General features: G+C 37.4%; 1 protein-coding gene and 1 pseudogene across 1 annotated transcript; both read right to left on the bottom strand.

Annotated features, from left to right (window-relative positions):
• Positions 1-675: 675 nt before the first annotated feature.
• LOC122301630 (probable sesquiterpene synthase) lies at positions 676-1,924 on the bottom strand. Its single transcript, XM_043113030.1, has 3 exons — positions 1,793-1,924; positions 1,325-1,592; positions 676-1,016 (listed from the first exon to the last, which is right to left on the bottom strand). The coding sequence occupies exons 1-3, from the start codon at positions 1,922-1,924 to the stop codon at positions 676-678; spliced, it is 741 nt and encodes a 246-aa protein (XP_042968964.1).
• Positions 1,925-11,806: 9,882 nt separating this feature from the next.
• On the bottom strand, positions 11,807-13,491 carry LOC122294922 (annotated as a pseudogene).
• Between the last annotated feature and the right edge of the window lie 1,513 nt (positions 13,492-15,004).

A 15,004-nucleotide genomic window follows, 5' to 3' on the forward strand; every position in this document is an offset into this window, starting at 1 on the left:
AACCAATTTTTAGTTGATTTTAAGGGACCCGCACGTAGATTATTCTACTCAGATAAGGTTTCGTAGACTATAGCGCGCTTTTTTATTTTATTTTATTTTATTTTTTTAAATTTTCTTTTTCAGACTATAGCGCACGCTTGCTGACGATTAGTGATTATTTGGGAGAAACTAAATTCGTTGTTGCCTTGCTAGAGGCCCAGAAAATATTGATTTTGATATTTTTTTTTATTTTAATTATAATTATAATTTAAATATTTATGTAATATTAAAATATTAAATATTAATTTTTTAATGTTCATATTATTTTAATGGATAAAATTTTTTAACGATATTTTTTTTTATAACGATCATTTTTTTTTAACTAATATATGTTTTGATCAATTGTCATATTTTTCCAAATATAGTATAGATGCAAATTAAAGTAAAAAGCTATGTAAAGGATTAAATATATTTAAGAAATAAAAACTAAGAAATACAGCAAGTAGGAATCGAAAAAAAATAGAGAGAGAATTTTTTATGTCAAAATAATATTTGACCAGCAACAAAAGATCAACAAATTTAATCAAAAATTGATGAAAGTTAAAATTACTATATCTTTGTTGAGTCTACTATAATTCCTTTTTGTATTTCATAATTCATAATCAAATGTTAGCTAAATTTTAATTTTGTTAAACCTCATGCTAATGGGCTTAGAGATCTCAATTGGGATCTCAAAGCTTTGTTATGGGAGGTGTCTTCTTGGTAGAGCGTAATGAAAACCCTGGACTCTAGCCTTGGAATGCCCTTGTGCAGGGATTGGTTTAGTGCATGAGTTACTTGTGTTGCTAAAGGATTCCTCAAATTGGATTTCACTGACTCCAGTTGAGTGGTGGTGAAACTAAGAGCCTCGTCAAGGATCTCTTCTCCATGCACCCTAAGATGTGTGGCTTCATAAAAGGCTAGCAAGCCTGGAATGTTGGCTCTCAAGCTTGCCTTGAATTGACCCTTTTCATCTTTGAACTTGTTAAACACATCTGCTTAAATGAAAATTTATGAGACAGAATATATATATATATATATACCATACGCACACTTAAGAAACCCAAAATAATGAAACGGCCTAGCTTCGCAAAATATGTAATAAAGCTCACAAACTAATTATGGCCCTACCATGGGCTGTGATAACTTTATATAATATATACTTTACACTAAAATGTGTTTTGTATTCTGATGTACATATATATAGCAAGCCATGTTAATTTGTAGTTTTATTTATATTTTGTGAGATTTTTTTATAAACCAAAGATTTCTCTTTAAAACAAAAAAGCGAAAAATATTTTACCACATGAAACACGAAATCCTTGTTGACGTAGTAGTCGAAAATGAAGGGAAACATTGTAAAGATCATTGTCATCATGAATGGCACCCGAGGAAGCATAAATACGTTCTAGTGCTTCTCCGATGTGCCTTTCGAAATGGTACGCCACCCCTAAGCGCTGAAGTACATCAATGATGTTCAGCTGCTTGGAAGGTTGATCTGCAGAGGCTAACAACTCCCGTCGCACTTCTGCTATCAGTTCTTCGACTTCGCGTACTTTAGAAACATGAATAACCTGCGCCAACAAATTGGGATACTTCGCAAAAATCAGAATATTATTCACGCGCGGTACGTTGGTAACTCCAAACAAATTCATTAACATCAATCGGTTTATACAAGAAAGATACTTATAACACGTATATTTGTCATTAAAAAAAAAAAAAAAAAAAAAAAAAAAGATTTTCATGAAGCTAATTTTCGACCACATATATGTACCTGTTCTTCGGGAATATTGTTATTGACGAAACGGTCACCCCAAATGCTTGGTTTAAAATTTGCAGTCCGGCGAATGGCATCTGATGATTCTCCATTTTGTGAGAGAGCAACGGAGGATACAGGGAGAGACATATTCTGCAGCTAATTAAGACAACTCAAAGCTGCTTTGATTAATAGTGATTGCAAGCTGCTGGGAAGAGTGGTCTTGCAGAAAGCTTTGTTGGTAATTTGAAGCTTTATATAGGGCGCGCATTGGCAAGGATTATGTGTGGAATGGGACGGGTTTAAGAGTCGTAACGAGTTCATTGAGGCAGTTGCGCTTCTTAGAAGTTTACAGCTGTGTGTTCAATGGGGTGTCACAAAACTTATACTTGAAACCGACTGTTTGATTTTGGTTAATGCTTTGAATGAAAATTTTGAATGTTTAACAGATTTTGCATTTATTCTTCAAGACATGCGAAGACTTATGGAGGGCTTCCAAGAAGTTAAATTGGTGGCTCATCTTTTGGCAAGACATGTTTGGTTGATTGATGATATTTGTATGTAGTGGGATTATTGTCCTTCTTTTGTTAGTCAAGCTATCTTGCTTGATAAACTTGCTATTTGTAAGGAAATTTGATTTGAATGAAAGGAAAGTCTGATTATCAAAAAACAGAAAAGAAAAGAAAAACTATCAGATTTGACCCTAAGTTGGGGGGATGGAATACACGCATCCAGCTTTGTCAATAATACAAACTTTTGTATTTCATTCACTTGATTTTTACATTGAGACATTATTTGAATAAATAGATACAAGAATAAGTCTATCTAAGGTAATTAATTGAATATGGTAATTACAAAATAAATGCTAATTTCTTAAAATCATGTTGTTACAAAAATAGAAAAGATTGTTGCTTGATTTGAAAAGTGATCTGTCAATAAGCTTGATCTAATACTCTACTTTCATGACCGCACTACACGAAATTCTTTTGAAAATTCACCTTTTATTGAATTTTCTTAATTTATATAATTTTTTTATATAGTCGTTAATTTATAAAGATTAATTGCCAAAAACATACTCATTGGCATTTTTTTTTTATTTTTTGGCTTGAGTGTTCGTACGTGAATCTTTATGATTATATTTCTAAACATATATGTTAATATTATATTGGAATTTCTTTTTTTAGTATTTTTATTATGTTTGAGTTCACTTGATGATGACGAAACTTTTTCTCTTATCTATTTTCTTTTCATTTCTAATGTTGGTACCGAGATATATAGTGATATTCTCATCTTATCTCCACATAATAATTATTTCACATAATCTCATTTTGCACTTGCATTTTATCTTTATTAGTTTACTATACAATATAAAATTTATAAAGAGCAAAATTTACTTTTTAGTGTTTATAAAAGATTTTAGCATAATCGTATGAATAGATCACAAGGTTCCATTTTTTGTCCCTTTTTTTTTTTCCAAATGCGTGGGTTTATTGGACTTTATTTACAATAATGGATATCATTGATACTGGAAAAATGGGTTCTTTACTTTTCTCTCCATGCTCTGAACGAGGCACTCATACACCCTTATAAAACTAACATTGATAAAATTCTTTCTAAACCGATAATTTTTCAATAAAAATTAAGTTGGTTATTAATTAAAAAAAAATTAAAAAATTTAATTAAACCATTCTACTTTACAAAACGATAGGAGTGATTTTTAAATAAAAATATAATGTAAAAATAAAATTAAAAATAAATTTATTAAATTTTACTTTTTAAAATTAAAAAAGCCTCACTGAAAATTTTGCCTTAAGCCAGCCCTGCATTGTGTGAGTGTTAAGAGGTCTGATCCAGTCCCCACAAGCTAGCGTACGTAGTTGTACTACGTTAACTTGTTGGACTGATAGTTAGGAACTTAATTAGATCTTAAATAAATATATATTTTTCATTGACTAAGAATAAAAGTATTAAAGTATACAAGTCTCGCACGTTTCATGTAAATTTTATATTTATTAATTTTTAAAAATGTGTGAAGTTTGCATATACTAAAACTGTAAATATCGATCATTTCTCTTTATCATTTGTGTTATAAAGGCTATCTGGAGAATGCTACTTTCTTTTTTGGTTGGCTAAGCTGTATACATGATGATCCTTACTTTCTTCCTTTGTATGTTTTTGTAAATGCTTTAATTTTCTTCATGCCACCAAAAACATCAGATTTAAGCCATCTTTGAATCTAGGAATGCATGCGTACATGTAGATAGACAAGTATATATTATGTGGAGTAATACTATATACAGTGTGGAGTGCATAAGCGCTGTGCAATTATTTTGAAAAAGAATAGAGTCTATAATTAAAAAATTATTATTATTTTTTTTCATGTGAGTCTTGTATTAATTTATTTTTTTTAAAATAGACTGTGCGACGTTTGCATAATTCACAACTACAAATATTATTTCTCATATTTTATGTTGTTGACTGAGCAGTGTATTTATTCATCACGCCATACATTTAGTGAGCAGTGCGATACATGTACTTGCTGACCATAGAAGTACTTTCCATTTCGATTTTGGATTTTGAAAAAGCCCTACCCCACTTCTTCGCTAAACCGTATACTTGCTTATCATAGAAGAAAATTTCTCGGGTGGGACGTAGGGCTGTGGAATAATTCGATTAATAGGAATAAACCAGAAAGTTTTCAGTGTCATCAGATCATGATGTTGACCGCCATGCCAAGTACGTACTCCCGACCAGAGCAATTAAATGTAGAATAATTCTCGCACAATACACATAATATCTATTTTTATTTTATTTTTTATTTTTTGTATAATAAATATGAAGTTTATGGAAGATAACAAAATCAATTTAATTAATTTAATAAGAATAAAAAAATTAAAAAAAATTAAAATATATAAAATATGTTATATAGGATGTTGAGTAGCATCCCTAATATATTAGGACTTGCAAGAAAGTGGTGAAGTTTTAGGAGGGTTTGGATTTATAAACCACGTCATCTCATAATTATAACGTTTTTAAATTTTTATACAAAATATGATAAACAATTCAAATATTTTTTTCAAATTTTAAATTAATAATAATATTAAAAAATAATATTCTAATAATATTTTATTCAACTTTCATATAAAATCATCTCATCTCCTCTATTCTCATCTTCTAAACAGGTCCCATAAGAAAATTCAAAACGTGAAAAACGGAGAGAAACAGATTGATCAAGCCGACTTATTAGAAATTGAAAGAAGCGTGATACCATTTTCATGTCAGATGAATTGGCAAGAATTGTTGGCATCTTGCTCATACAAATTGAAATAATAATGTTGCACGTTTTTCATCTTGATGTTCGTCTCAAATAAATTGGTAGGAAGTTGGAAAAATCTGCAACTTCAAACTTGCATGCAGAAGTAACATGTGAGGAGACAAATAGCAGAGATTGCTCGGTGACCATATATTTATTACAGTTTCGAAGGTAAATTATAAGAATATCAACCAATTATATATATAGTGCAAAAGACAAAACAAAACTTATACGCCAAAAGGATTTGGAAAATTCCTGAATTACAATTTATGAACAAAGAGTCTCTTGCCCTTCTACATCTAGAGGCGGCCAATAATGGAGTCTCGTGGCATCTCAAGGAAAAGAGGAGTCGCACCTCACAAACAGACTGAGTAAAGCTACATTTTAATGCTACCCATTCAATGAACTGCATGTACAAGCTATATAGCCAGCAGTGGCTTATTGGATAACTAGCATGGGCCTCCTATTTTCCTAACACAACAGAACACCACATGAAATGACAGAACCTTTTTCCATAACAACAAACTATGCTTAACCAAACAATAACGAATTAACTTGGCTTGCCACGTGCAATATTACAAGTTTCTCAAACCCCATCAACAAGGATATACACAACTCTAATATGCTACTAAAACAGGTGAGGAAGTATCTATATCAAAGAACTCGATGATAAATAAACTGTATATCTTTTTTACTTTATTTATTTATTTATTTATTTATTTATTTTATTAAAACTCTCACTTATGGCGAAGGAAAACCTTATGATCATCAACAACTCAAATCACTCCCAAACAAAACAACCTATACGAAAAAAAAAAAAAAAAAAAAAACACATGGAACACTTAAAGCCATAAAAGATAAACCCAAAGGACCGAGGCGATCCCAACATAGTAGAACCATTGCAACCAAACACTCAATCTATGACCATCCTAAGAGATGGTAAACCCATTGCATCCACACATAGAATACCCCTCAACTTCCTTGGAAGCCAGCCACTCGGACCATAGCTCCATACAAGTCCCTCTTCACCTTGCCGAGCAAGGTAGTCAGCCGCTTGATTCCCTTCTCTGAATTGATGAATCATCTTATAATGCAAGCCCTTTAATTCCTTGAGAAGGTCATCCCAGTAATCCCATAAATACCATAAACTACAACATCACTTATTCAACCAATCAACCACTACCTTCGAGTCACATTCCAGGAGAACATGCATATAGGACATAGATTTACACAATCTAACTCCTTATAGTAGGGCACGTAACTCAACCTCCTTATTGATGCCGAAACCATATGATGCAGAAAAACCAGAATTAATATTTCCTTTGTGATCTCTTATCACTCCACCCCAACCACAATTTCCTGGGTTCCCATGACAATTACTGTCTACATTTAGCTTCCAACATCCACCAGGAGGTTTCATCCACGTAATCGTTTGCACTTTCTGTACAGCACTACCATGGATTGGTATGTCCAGTGCATTCAACATTTGGCAATCACTTTGAGAGATCTTCAACTCAGTTGAATCACGCACCAAAGTACCTAGTCAAAACTCCTACATGATTTTCCTGGATGCCTTCCATCCAGGCTTTGCAACACCTTCGCCATAAACACATGTAATTATACTGGGCAAAAGGCCAATCAACACTCCCCGTTTGGTACCTTTCCGTCCACAATTAAACAAGGCCTCCACTCGGTTCCACCAACTGTTAGTCTACAAACAAGAAACTCCCAATGCAACAACAGCAACACTCTATACTTTCTCTGCAATGTAACCTGTTGCCAGCACGTGGTCCATCGTTTCCTGCTTAGGTGAAGAACAGCAATCACATTTGGATGCCATTTGGACTCCACGGGCCTGCTCCTTATCATCAACAACTAGGCATTTAAATCTAACTCGCTACATACAAACCGAGATCCTATTCGGCAGAAGCTTATTCCACATCCAATCCATCCATGCAACACGATCGCCCCTCACTCGAATAAATTCCCATACAGTTGTTGTTGTGAAACTACCATCTTTCTCAAGCTTCCACACCAATACATCTTGCCCAACCTGTCCAGCAGAAATCGTTCTAGTCACTACCTCTGAAACTTTTGTTCCAACAAAATTTTCCAGCATATCATAATTCCAGCTATCACTAACCACACACCTTTGATTAATAGGGTTGGCATCGGGACCCTCTCCACCCTTTGAGCCAAAGGCTCATCCTCAAACCATCGGTCAAACCAAAATGATGAATACCCATTCTTTACTTTTGTTTTGGGCGCTACGCATACATCAAGAAGGAAAGAAATAATGGACTTCCAAAGTCTAGATCTGCCCCTTTGCACCTCTAAGAGGGATACATGTTGCCCTCTTCCATACTTAGACAGCTAAAAGCATGACCACAAGGACTCTGATGACATAAGACACCAAGCCATTTTCATATGCAAAGCTCTCTGTAACTCTAAAAAATCTCGCAAACCCAGACCACCCTCTTGGATAGGCTTACTAATCTGAGACCATGCACACCACTTAGCCTTTGCTTTTTCGTTATTTTCCCCCCAAAAGAAGTAAAGAGAATGGCATTAATTTTGTTCACTGAACTTTTCGAAACATCCAGTACAGCCATAAGATGAGATGACATACTAGATAGAACAAACTGAATCAAGGTTAGACACCCCCGTTGGGACAACAACATTGCTTTCCAACCTGCAACCTTTGCCCGCAATTTTCCTAGCAGCTGATCAAAATGGCAAACTTTAAGCCGACCATGCACCTACAGTACCCCCACGTAAGTTGTAGGAAATCTGCCTTGCACAAAACCAGTTAGACGTACCAACCCTCTCCTTCGAGCATTACTAATAGCATCTGAAGTAAAAATGGCAGATTTTTCTCTATTAATGTGCTACCCAAGCCACCGCTCATAACAAGCCAACGTAGACCCAAGATGACGCAAATAATACTTATATCCATTGACGAAAATTAAAATGTCATCAGCACATAACAAATGCGACACCATCGGGGCCCCCATAGGATGATAAAACTTGCTAATGTGACCATCCTCAAATTGTTTCCACAAAAGCCTCGAAAGAATTTCTTGCATCAAAATAAATAGGTACGGTAAAAGAGGATCACCTTACCGAAAGCCTCGAGAAGGTTGGAAAAAGCCTTTATACAACCAATGCATCATCACAGAAAACCAAGGAAAAGTTACACACTTCTTTATCAAATTGCAGAATTGTCGACAAAACCCAAAGCCAATAAGAATTTTTAGCAACAATTCCCAATGAACCCTATCATAAGCCTTTGCCATGTCAATTTTCACCATAACATTACCTCCTAAATTTTTTTTATTCATACCATGGACCATCTCTTGAGTGAGGGAGATATTCTAAAAAATACTACGACCCGGGATGAAGGCCCCTTGCTTCGAAGAAATCAGCCTCGGCAAAAACCTAGTCAACAGCGAAACTAATATCTTCGAAAAAATCTTATATGCAACTAAACATAGGCTAATAGGCCAAAATTTATCAAAACTCTTTGGGTCTTGAACCTTAGGGATGAGCACAATGTAAGATGAACCATAAAATTTTAGGAGCGAAGCACCGGTGAAGAATTCTCTCGCCGCCTCCACCAGATCATTTTTCACAACATGCCAACAAGAAATATAAAATGAAGACCCGAAACCATCCGGGCCCGGGCTGCTCTGATGTGGGAAAGAGAAGGCCGCTTCCTTTACCTCCTCTTCAGAAGGCATACGGCAGAGCTCAACATTATCGTCAACTGATATAGTCCACAATACCAACAACGTTAAGTCCACATCCTCAACGGTCAGCAACTCACTGAGGAACCTCTCAAAACAATTTAGCACCCCCAAATGAACCTTCTCAGGAGAGTCTAGCACTGTTCCATCTTCCAATTGCATTCGAGCAATAACCGCCCCCTGTCGACGCTAAGATACCACAACATGAAAAAAGCTGGAATTATGATCTCCCTCCTTTAACCATTTTGTCTTCATAGTCTGAGCTAGACGAGTCTCCTCTCTCTTTTCCCACTATCTAACTCCAACTTCGTAGCTATGAACTCAGCCTCCATCCCCTCCAAAAATTCTATCTAAAGTTCGAACTCCAAAACAGTAAGCTTTTCTTCAAGGTCTTGAATACGCTACTCAATTGGCCCAAAAACATTTCTATTCCAAGACCGCAAATCCAATTTTACTCTTTGCAACTTAGCTGCCAATTTAGTTAAGCCTGAACCCCATATAGGCTGCTCCCAACTTTTCTGTACGAGTGAAATAAAGGATTCATGAGAGCACCACATTTTTTGGAATCTAAACGGAGATGGACAGTACCTTGTATCAACACCTGAAACTTGTAAAATCATAGGGCTGTGATCCGAGGATTTCCTTCTGATATTTTCCAATTCTGACCTATTAAACCAAGTCGAAAAGGCCATATTCATTAGAGCCCGATCAAGCCTTGCCCATTTCCTGGTACTCCTTCTTGACCATTACACCAAGATAGATGGCTCCCATGGTACTTAACTTCCATAAGTCCACAAGAATCAATCCAGTCATTAAACTCCTCCATTGCTTGAGCTAGAAGGGGCATCCCACCCACTCGCTCACGATCAACACAGATGATATTAAAATCGCCAAGAATAAGCCATGGACTATTATTCTGTCCACAAGCTATCAAACTCTCCCATAAGCCTCTTCGGTCCACATGATTACACTTTGCATAAATGAAGGTAACCATCGTTTGCACATTATCAAGGACTACCCAACCCATAATCATTTGATTAGTAACACTAACCACCTCCATCGCATAAGGATCACCCCAGAACACCCATATTTTCCCTCCTTCCCGTTCATTACAAATATAACCATCAAAACCAAACTTACCAACTAATTGTTGCAACTTAGATGCTGCTGCAAATGGTTCAAAAAGAGCTACTAACATTCCTTTATTTTTTTGAATCAAATTCCGCAATACACAACGAGAACTGCCTAACCCCCTAATATTCCATGCAATGATCGACTCAGTGATAAATTCAATTTTGTAGTGCGGGTAGAAACCCACTGAGAATGACGCACACCCTTATTTTTTTAGTTTATACTTGTGGCAGAAACATGCAAGTTCTCAGAGTCATGCTCTTTTTGCTTCACAAGCCCAGCAAAAGAATCTTCTTCCTCTCCCTCATTACAGGATGAATCATCGTTCGGCTCCTCTATTATAGGGATCACTTCGTCAGCCACAATCGCCACTACCCCATGCGGTTCTTCAATTATAGCAGCACTATCCTCTATCGCCACTGCCCCAGATAGTTCCATCACCCATAGATCAGTCACAACCTGTCACAACCTCTACTGCATGCATGGCCACCACTGAACCAACCGTCTCCTCCAACCATATAGGCTGCAATGGTACTACTGGACTCTCCTCTCGCACAACACTATCATCCTTTGCCACCTTTTCCGCAGGCGGCACATCCGCCAACATAATGATGCTCTATCCTTGGATTAAAGGCAACTCTTCAACCTTCTCAATATCACTTGAAGCCTCAGCATGTTTTATTAATAAACACTATGGCTCCTCCCTCGGCTCTTGTACAACATCCCCCCACTGCCTTGTCTCAGCTTTGTCCTCAATTATTTTCGACGGTTCAGCCTTATTGTCAGGTCTTTTCTCCTTTGTTATACAACATTCATGACTTTCTTGTTATGGAATGAATTTTTGTTTCTCCTGCCATGTTATCCTTGCACCCCTAACACCCCATTTTCCCTCATCCCTTGCTCTACGAGAAGCCCCTTCCCCAGCTCTGCAAACCACTGACATGTGGCCCTATCTCCAACACTTAATGCAGTAAAAGTTTGGCTTTTCATAATGCACCTCCTGCCAAAATGTTTTATTAGCCACAACAATGGGAAAGCCTTGCATCGGCTCCTTAATCAAATCAATCTCAACACATATCCTCGCACCGGTTGCTCTAGAACGATGTAGCATTGCATTGTCCACCCCTAGAAATCTGCCAAACCTGGTGGCTAAAATTTCCAAACTATCGATACAGTACATATGCACGGGAAGATCAGGTAGAAAAAGCCATTGAGGTGCCAACGATGATTCTTTATGTAGGTCAAAATCTTTTGTCCATCTGAACAGCTGAAACGTAGAACCAGCAATCAACTACCTCTCGTGAGCCCATACATGCACAAAATCCCTCTCTGATTGCATCTTCACCTGGACATGATGATCATCCATCACACTCACCGTTGAAATCTCCAAAAGCCCCCATGACTATATGATAGCCAGACGAACATCATCGATCATAGGCCTGATACGTACAAACTTCATCACAAGAGCACACCGGAACTCTTCTGCCACTTTTGTCATCTCTGGTTCCCTGAAGAAAAAACCAGGCTCCCCATCCACATCAACGGAATATCGCATCGGTACTTTGAAAGTAGAAGGCATCGCTCCCTTTGAAACCATCTGAACATAGGACAAGGTGCCCCCATCCCCACCAGCAGCCCCCTCCTGTGTGAGAGGTGCTGCCATGGGCAAAAAAACCCTAGTCGAAATGTGAGAAATCACCCACAAGATTATTCAAGGCACCCATCGGCTAATGCTACAGCATCCCCCACCTTTTACGGCATGTTGTAATGTCAGTATCACAAGCTTGGAAAAATTATAGTGTTCCTTTCTACGGCTACATCTTGTACCTTTCTCTGCTATTATCATTGCCAGGCAGAAGCCAATATCAGGTTTCTGTCCTTCCAGCCCAACATCATTGCCCCATCCCTCTCCACTAGTGTATAGTGTTCTGAATAACACCTCAGTAGGGTCCCTATCACAGAGTTTACATAAGAACTTAATGGATATTGGCAGAACCCGGCCATTGCCAATCTAGACTTTCACTTGCCAAAGAGCTCATGGCCCTCCACCCTCTCCTTCCCCTTGCAAGCAATTATGTTCACGATATCCTTGGCTAAACATTGCTGCCCCACATGATCTTTACTATTTCTTGGAAGGTTGACATCGATAGACTCGAACATTGCCAAGTAGAAGTCTAGAGTTTCTACAAACCTATGGAAGAACGGGGTTGTGTTTGTGTTTGATTCTTGCTCCACCAAAGTGACTGCGAGACAGTGACTTTACCATTCTCAATAGCTCATCCCTTGGATTGTTCAAATCTATGCTCTCATCAGGAGTGTGGTGGAGCTGTAGGGGAAAGTTTACAGCCAAAGCCTCCCAAAGCCTGACAATAAGCATTTCTAGCATGACATCTGAAGCAAAAATTGGCACTACATGAAACTCTACTGGGATGTTAAATTTCTCAAAAATCGCTGCCAACCATCTCCCTACAGCCTCCAACCCATCATGTAAGCACCAAGACAATGGATAAGTTCTCCTGTGATAGACACAGCACCTTTAGCCTTTTCCACCAATTTATCAAAATTATCCATCCTGTTCTCAAAGAGAGCTTTAGCAGATGCGATCAGCAATTACGTAAGACTAACGGGGGAGAAACTAGGCAAAGATGCTTCATCCATCACTTTGTAACGTTTCTCTACATGAACAACTTCGTCAAATTACATATGCCCAGAAACAAATGATAGTTGAGACTGAGATGCATGCACCCCCCGTGGCTCCTGGCTCCATGACCTAGCTCTTCGGTCTGGTGTCTCTGGTTTGCTAACTTCCCGTGTAGTGGCTTCATCATCATCAAGCCCCTTCAAAGCCGTGTCTAATTCCAAAAAAGCGTGTCTTATGTTCTGGCAGCAATTTGCATCCTGTATAAAAGAAGCTGGACTAGGATAGAGCTTTTGATCTTCTTGAAGATTGTCCAGAGAAGGATTAACTGATGATAATAGCTGCTAGTTTCTAATGAAGAGTTACAAGAAGTGCTTACTCCTGAGAGATCCTCTGTGGAACTGTGCTGCTCCTGGCTCTCACTTAAGTTTGGCCCTTCGGTTGCCCGATAACTAACCCCAACCTCTACAATGATGAAGAGTGGGATTAGCGCCAGCCTGAACCTCACTTTCCTTCCTTGCAGTGCTAATGGATATGAGCGGATCCAGTCACAAATTTGTGAGGCTATCGGTATCAAACTGAGTTGAAAAAGGTGAATCAGGTGAGTTCTCTAAATCAAATTTCAAGGACCCAAGCAGTCTATTAGGTATGGATGGAATAGTGGGATAAGATGATGTGAAGGATAGGCTGGCACTAGTCACTCCAAGTCCAAAAAACTGGTGCGAGTCCATGTTATGAGGTTTGCATGAGGTGATTTATGTAATAAGAATTCTCACTGCCAGTTGGTGGATCAGAAATGAATCAGCCTTGGCCCTTCTCTAAAGAACCACAATCAGCACGTAACAACTTAGGACCCAAAGTCTTTTACCTTCAAGATTATAGATTACAATCAAACTGAAACTACAAACAAAGAAAAACAGATAAGTTATTGTCTTATTTTATCTTTAAAAAAGAAAAATAGAAGTTACGTTCCAAATCAAAATCAATCAGTCTACAAAGTCCCATACTGTAATCAAATTTAAGAGGGTTTACACATGGCAACAGCAGGGGGGAAAGACACACATAGAGAGATAGAGAGAGAGCTTATAATATACAACAAAGCTAAACTATTGCAAAAATAGAGTTATGATTGTAATACATTCTCAGCAGTGAATGATTAGTTGTAAAACAATAAGGAGCTGCCCCAACATATTGAACCTCCCAACCCCTAGAGGTTGACTCAAGTGGTAAAGGCATTAGGCTTGGGGTATGCTCCCCTCAGGTATAAGATTCAAATATCTTTGGGAGCAAACAACCTCTATAGGCCATTGGACTGGGGGATTTTACCCTTGAATTACCTTAGGTGCACTTGTGGGAAACTCCTTGCTGATGGCCCGCACCCCTGGGATTAGTCGGGACGTTGTTCCTAGTCACCCTGTGCCAATAAAAAAAAAAAAAAAACAAATTGAATCTCCTGAATCAGGAAGAAGCAAAGAATTATCACATGTTAAAAGTCCAAGACCACCAAAAAAATTCGATCGGGAAAGGTCATTTGATGAATAGAACAGACATACTCCCCTATACATGAAGAGTTTTGCTGCACAACTTCAATGGTTGATTAATTAATTCCCCACAAAAGGTGAAATGTCCGGTCGCAAAAATTACAATATCATGATCATAATTTGAAGTTACAATTTTAGCAGTGAATTTCGTATCAAATTTCACTATATGGTGTTTACAACAAGTTAAAAATCAGACTCAACCTAAAACACGGTCATAGAAAAAGACATAAATGCTTTTCTGGGTTAGCAGGGTGAACTGATAATTGCATGATGGGAACCGAAAGATAATTAAAAATAAATGAATAAAAATAGAAGCCATAATTTAATTTAAACATAAAGCCCATAAAAAAATAAAATAAAATTCCTATGCATTTTTCGCCAACTCATTCAATCAAACCCCAATCTAAATAATCAAGGATAATGATAAAGTTACTACCACAATCCAAAAGAAGCACTCCACAACCCTGTCTGTTGCAAAAGGTAGTTTCATTGCAAAGTCAAATCTTTCCACCACCTACAAATTAATTAAATATATTGACATTAATCAGTGCCATGCACCTCCAGTTGACATATATAGTGCTATGAATGTCATGCATGGCAATACCTGACGATATGACCAAGTTCATGTTTGTGCAATGCCTGCACAAAATTGAAATCTAATATTGAAAGCTTTAGGAAAGCTTTGTTATGGGAAGTGTCATCTTGGTAGAGCGTCATGAAAACCCTGGACTGTAGCCTTGGAATGCCCTAGTGCAGAGATTGCTTTAGTGCATGAGTTACCTGTGCTTCTAAAGGATTTCTCAAATTGGATTTCGCTGACTCAAGTTGAGTGGTGGTGAAACTAAGAGCCTCATCACACTA

This window comes from Carya illinoinensis, chromosome 2, assembly GCF_018687715.1.
Source record: "Carya illinoinensis cultivar Pawnee chromosome 2, C.illinoinensisPawnee_v1, whole genome shotgun sequence".
Classification (NCBI taxonomy): Eukaryota; Viridiplantae; Streptophyta; class Magnoliopsida; order Fagales; family Juglandaceae; genus Carya; species Carya illinoinensis.

Bases quoted from the DNA above. Each gene is read 5' to 3' on its own strand.
- LOC122301630 (XM_043113030.1), bottom strand. From the start codon at position 1,924: ATGTCTCTCCCTGTATCCTCCGTTGCTCTCTCACAAAATGGAGAATCA. The intron at 1,593-1,792 runs GTACATATATGT...TTGTTGGCGCAG, and splicing joins ACAATATTCCCGAAGAACAG to GTTATTCATGTTTCTAAAGT. The intron at 1,017-1,324 runs GTGGTAAAATAT...TTTTCATTTAAG, and splicing joins ACAAGGATTTCGTGTTTCAT to CAGATGTGTTTAACAAGTTC.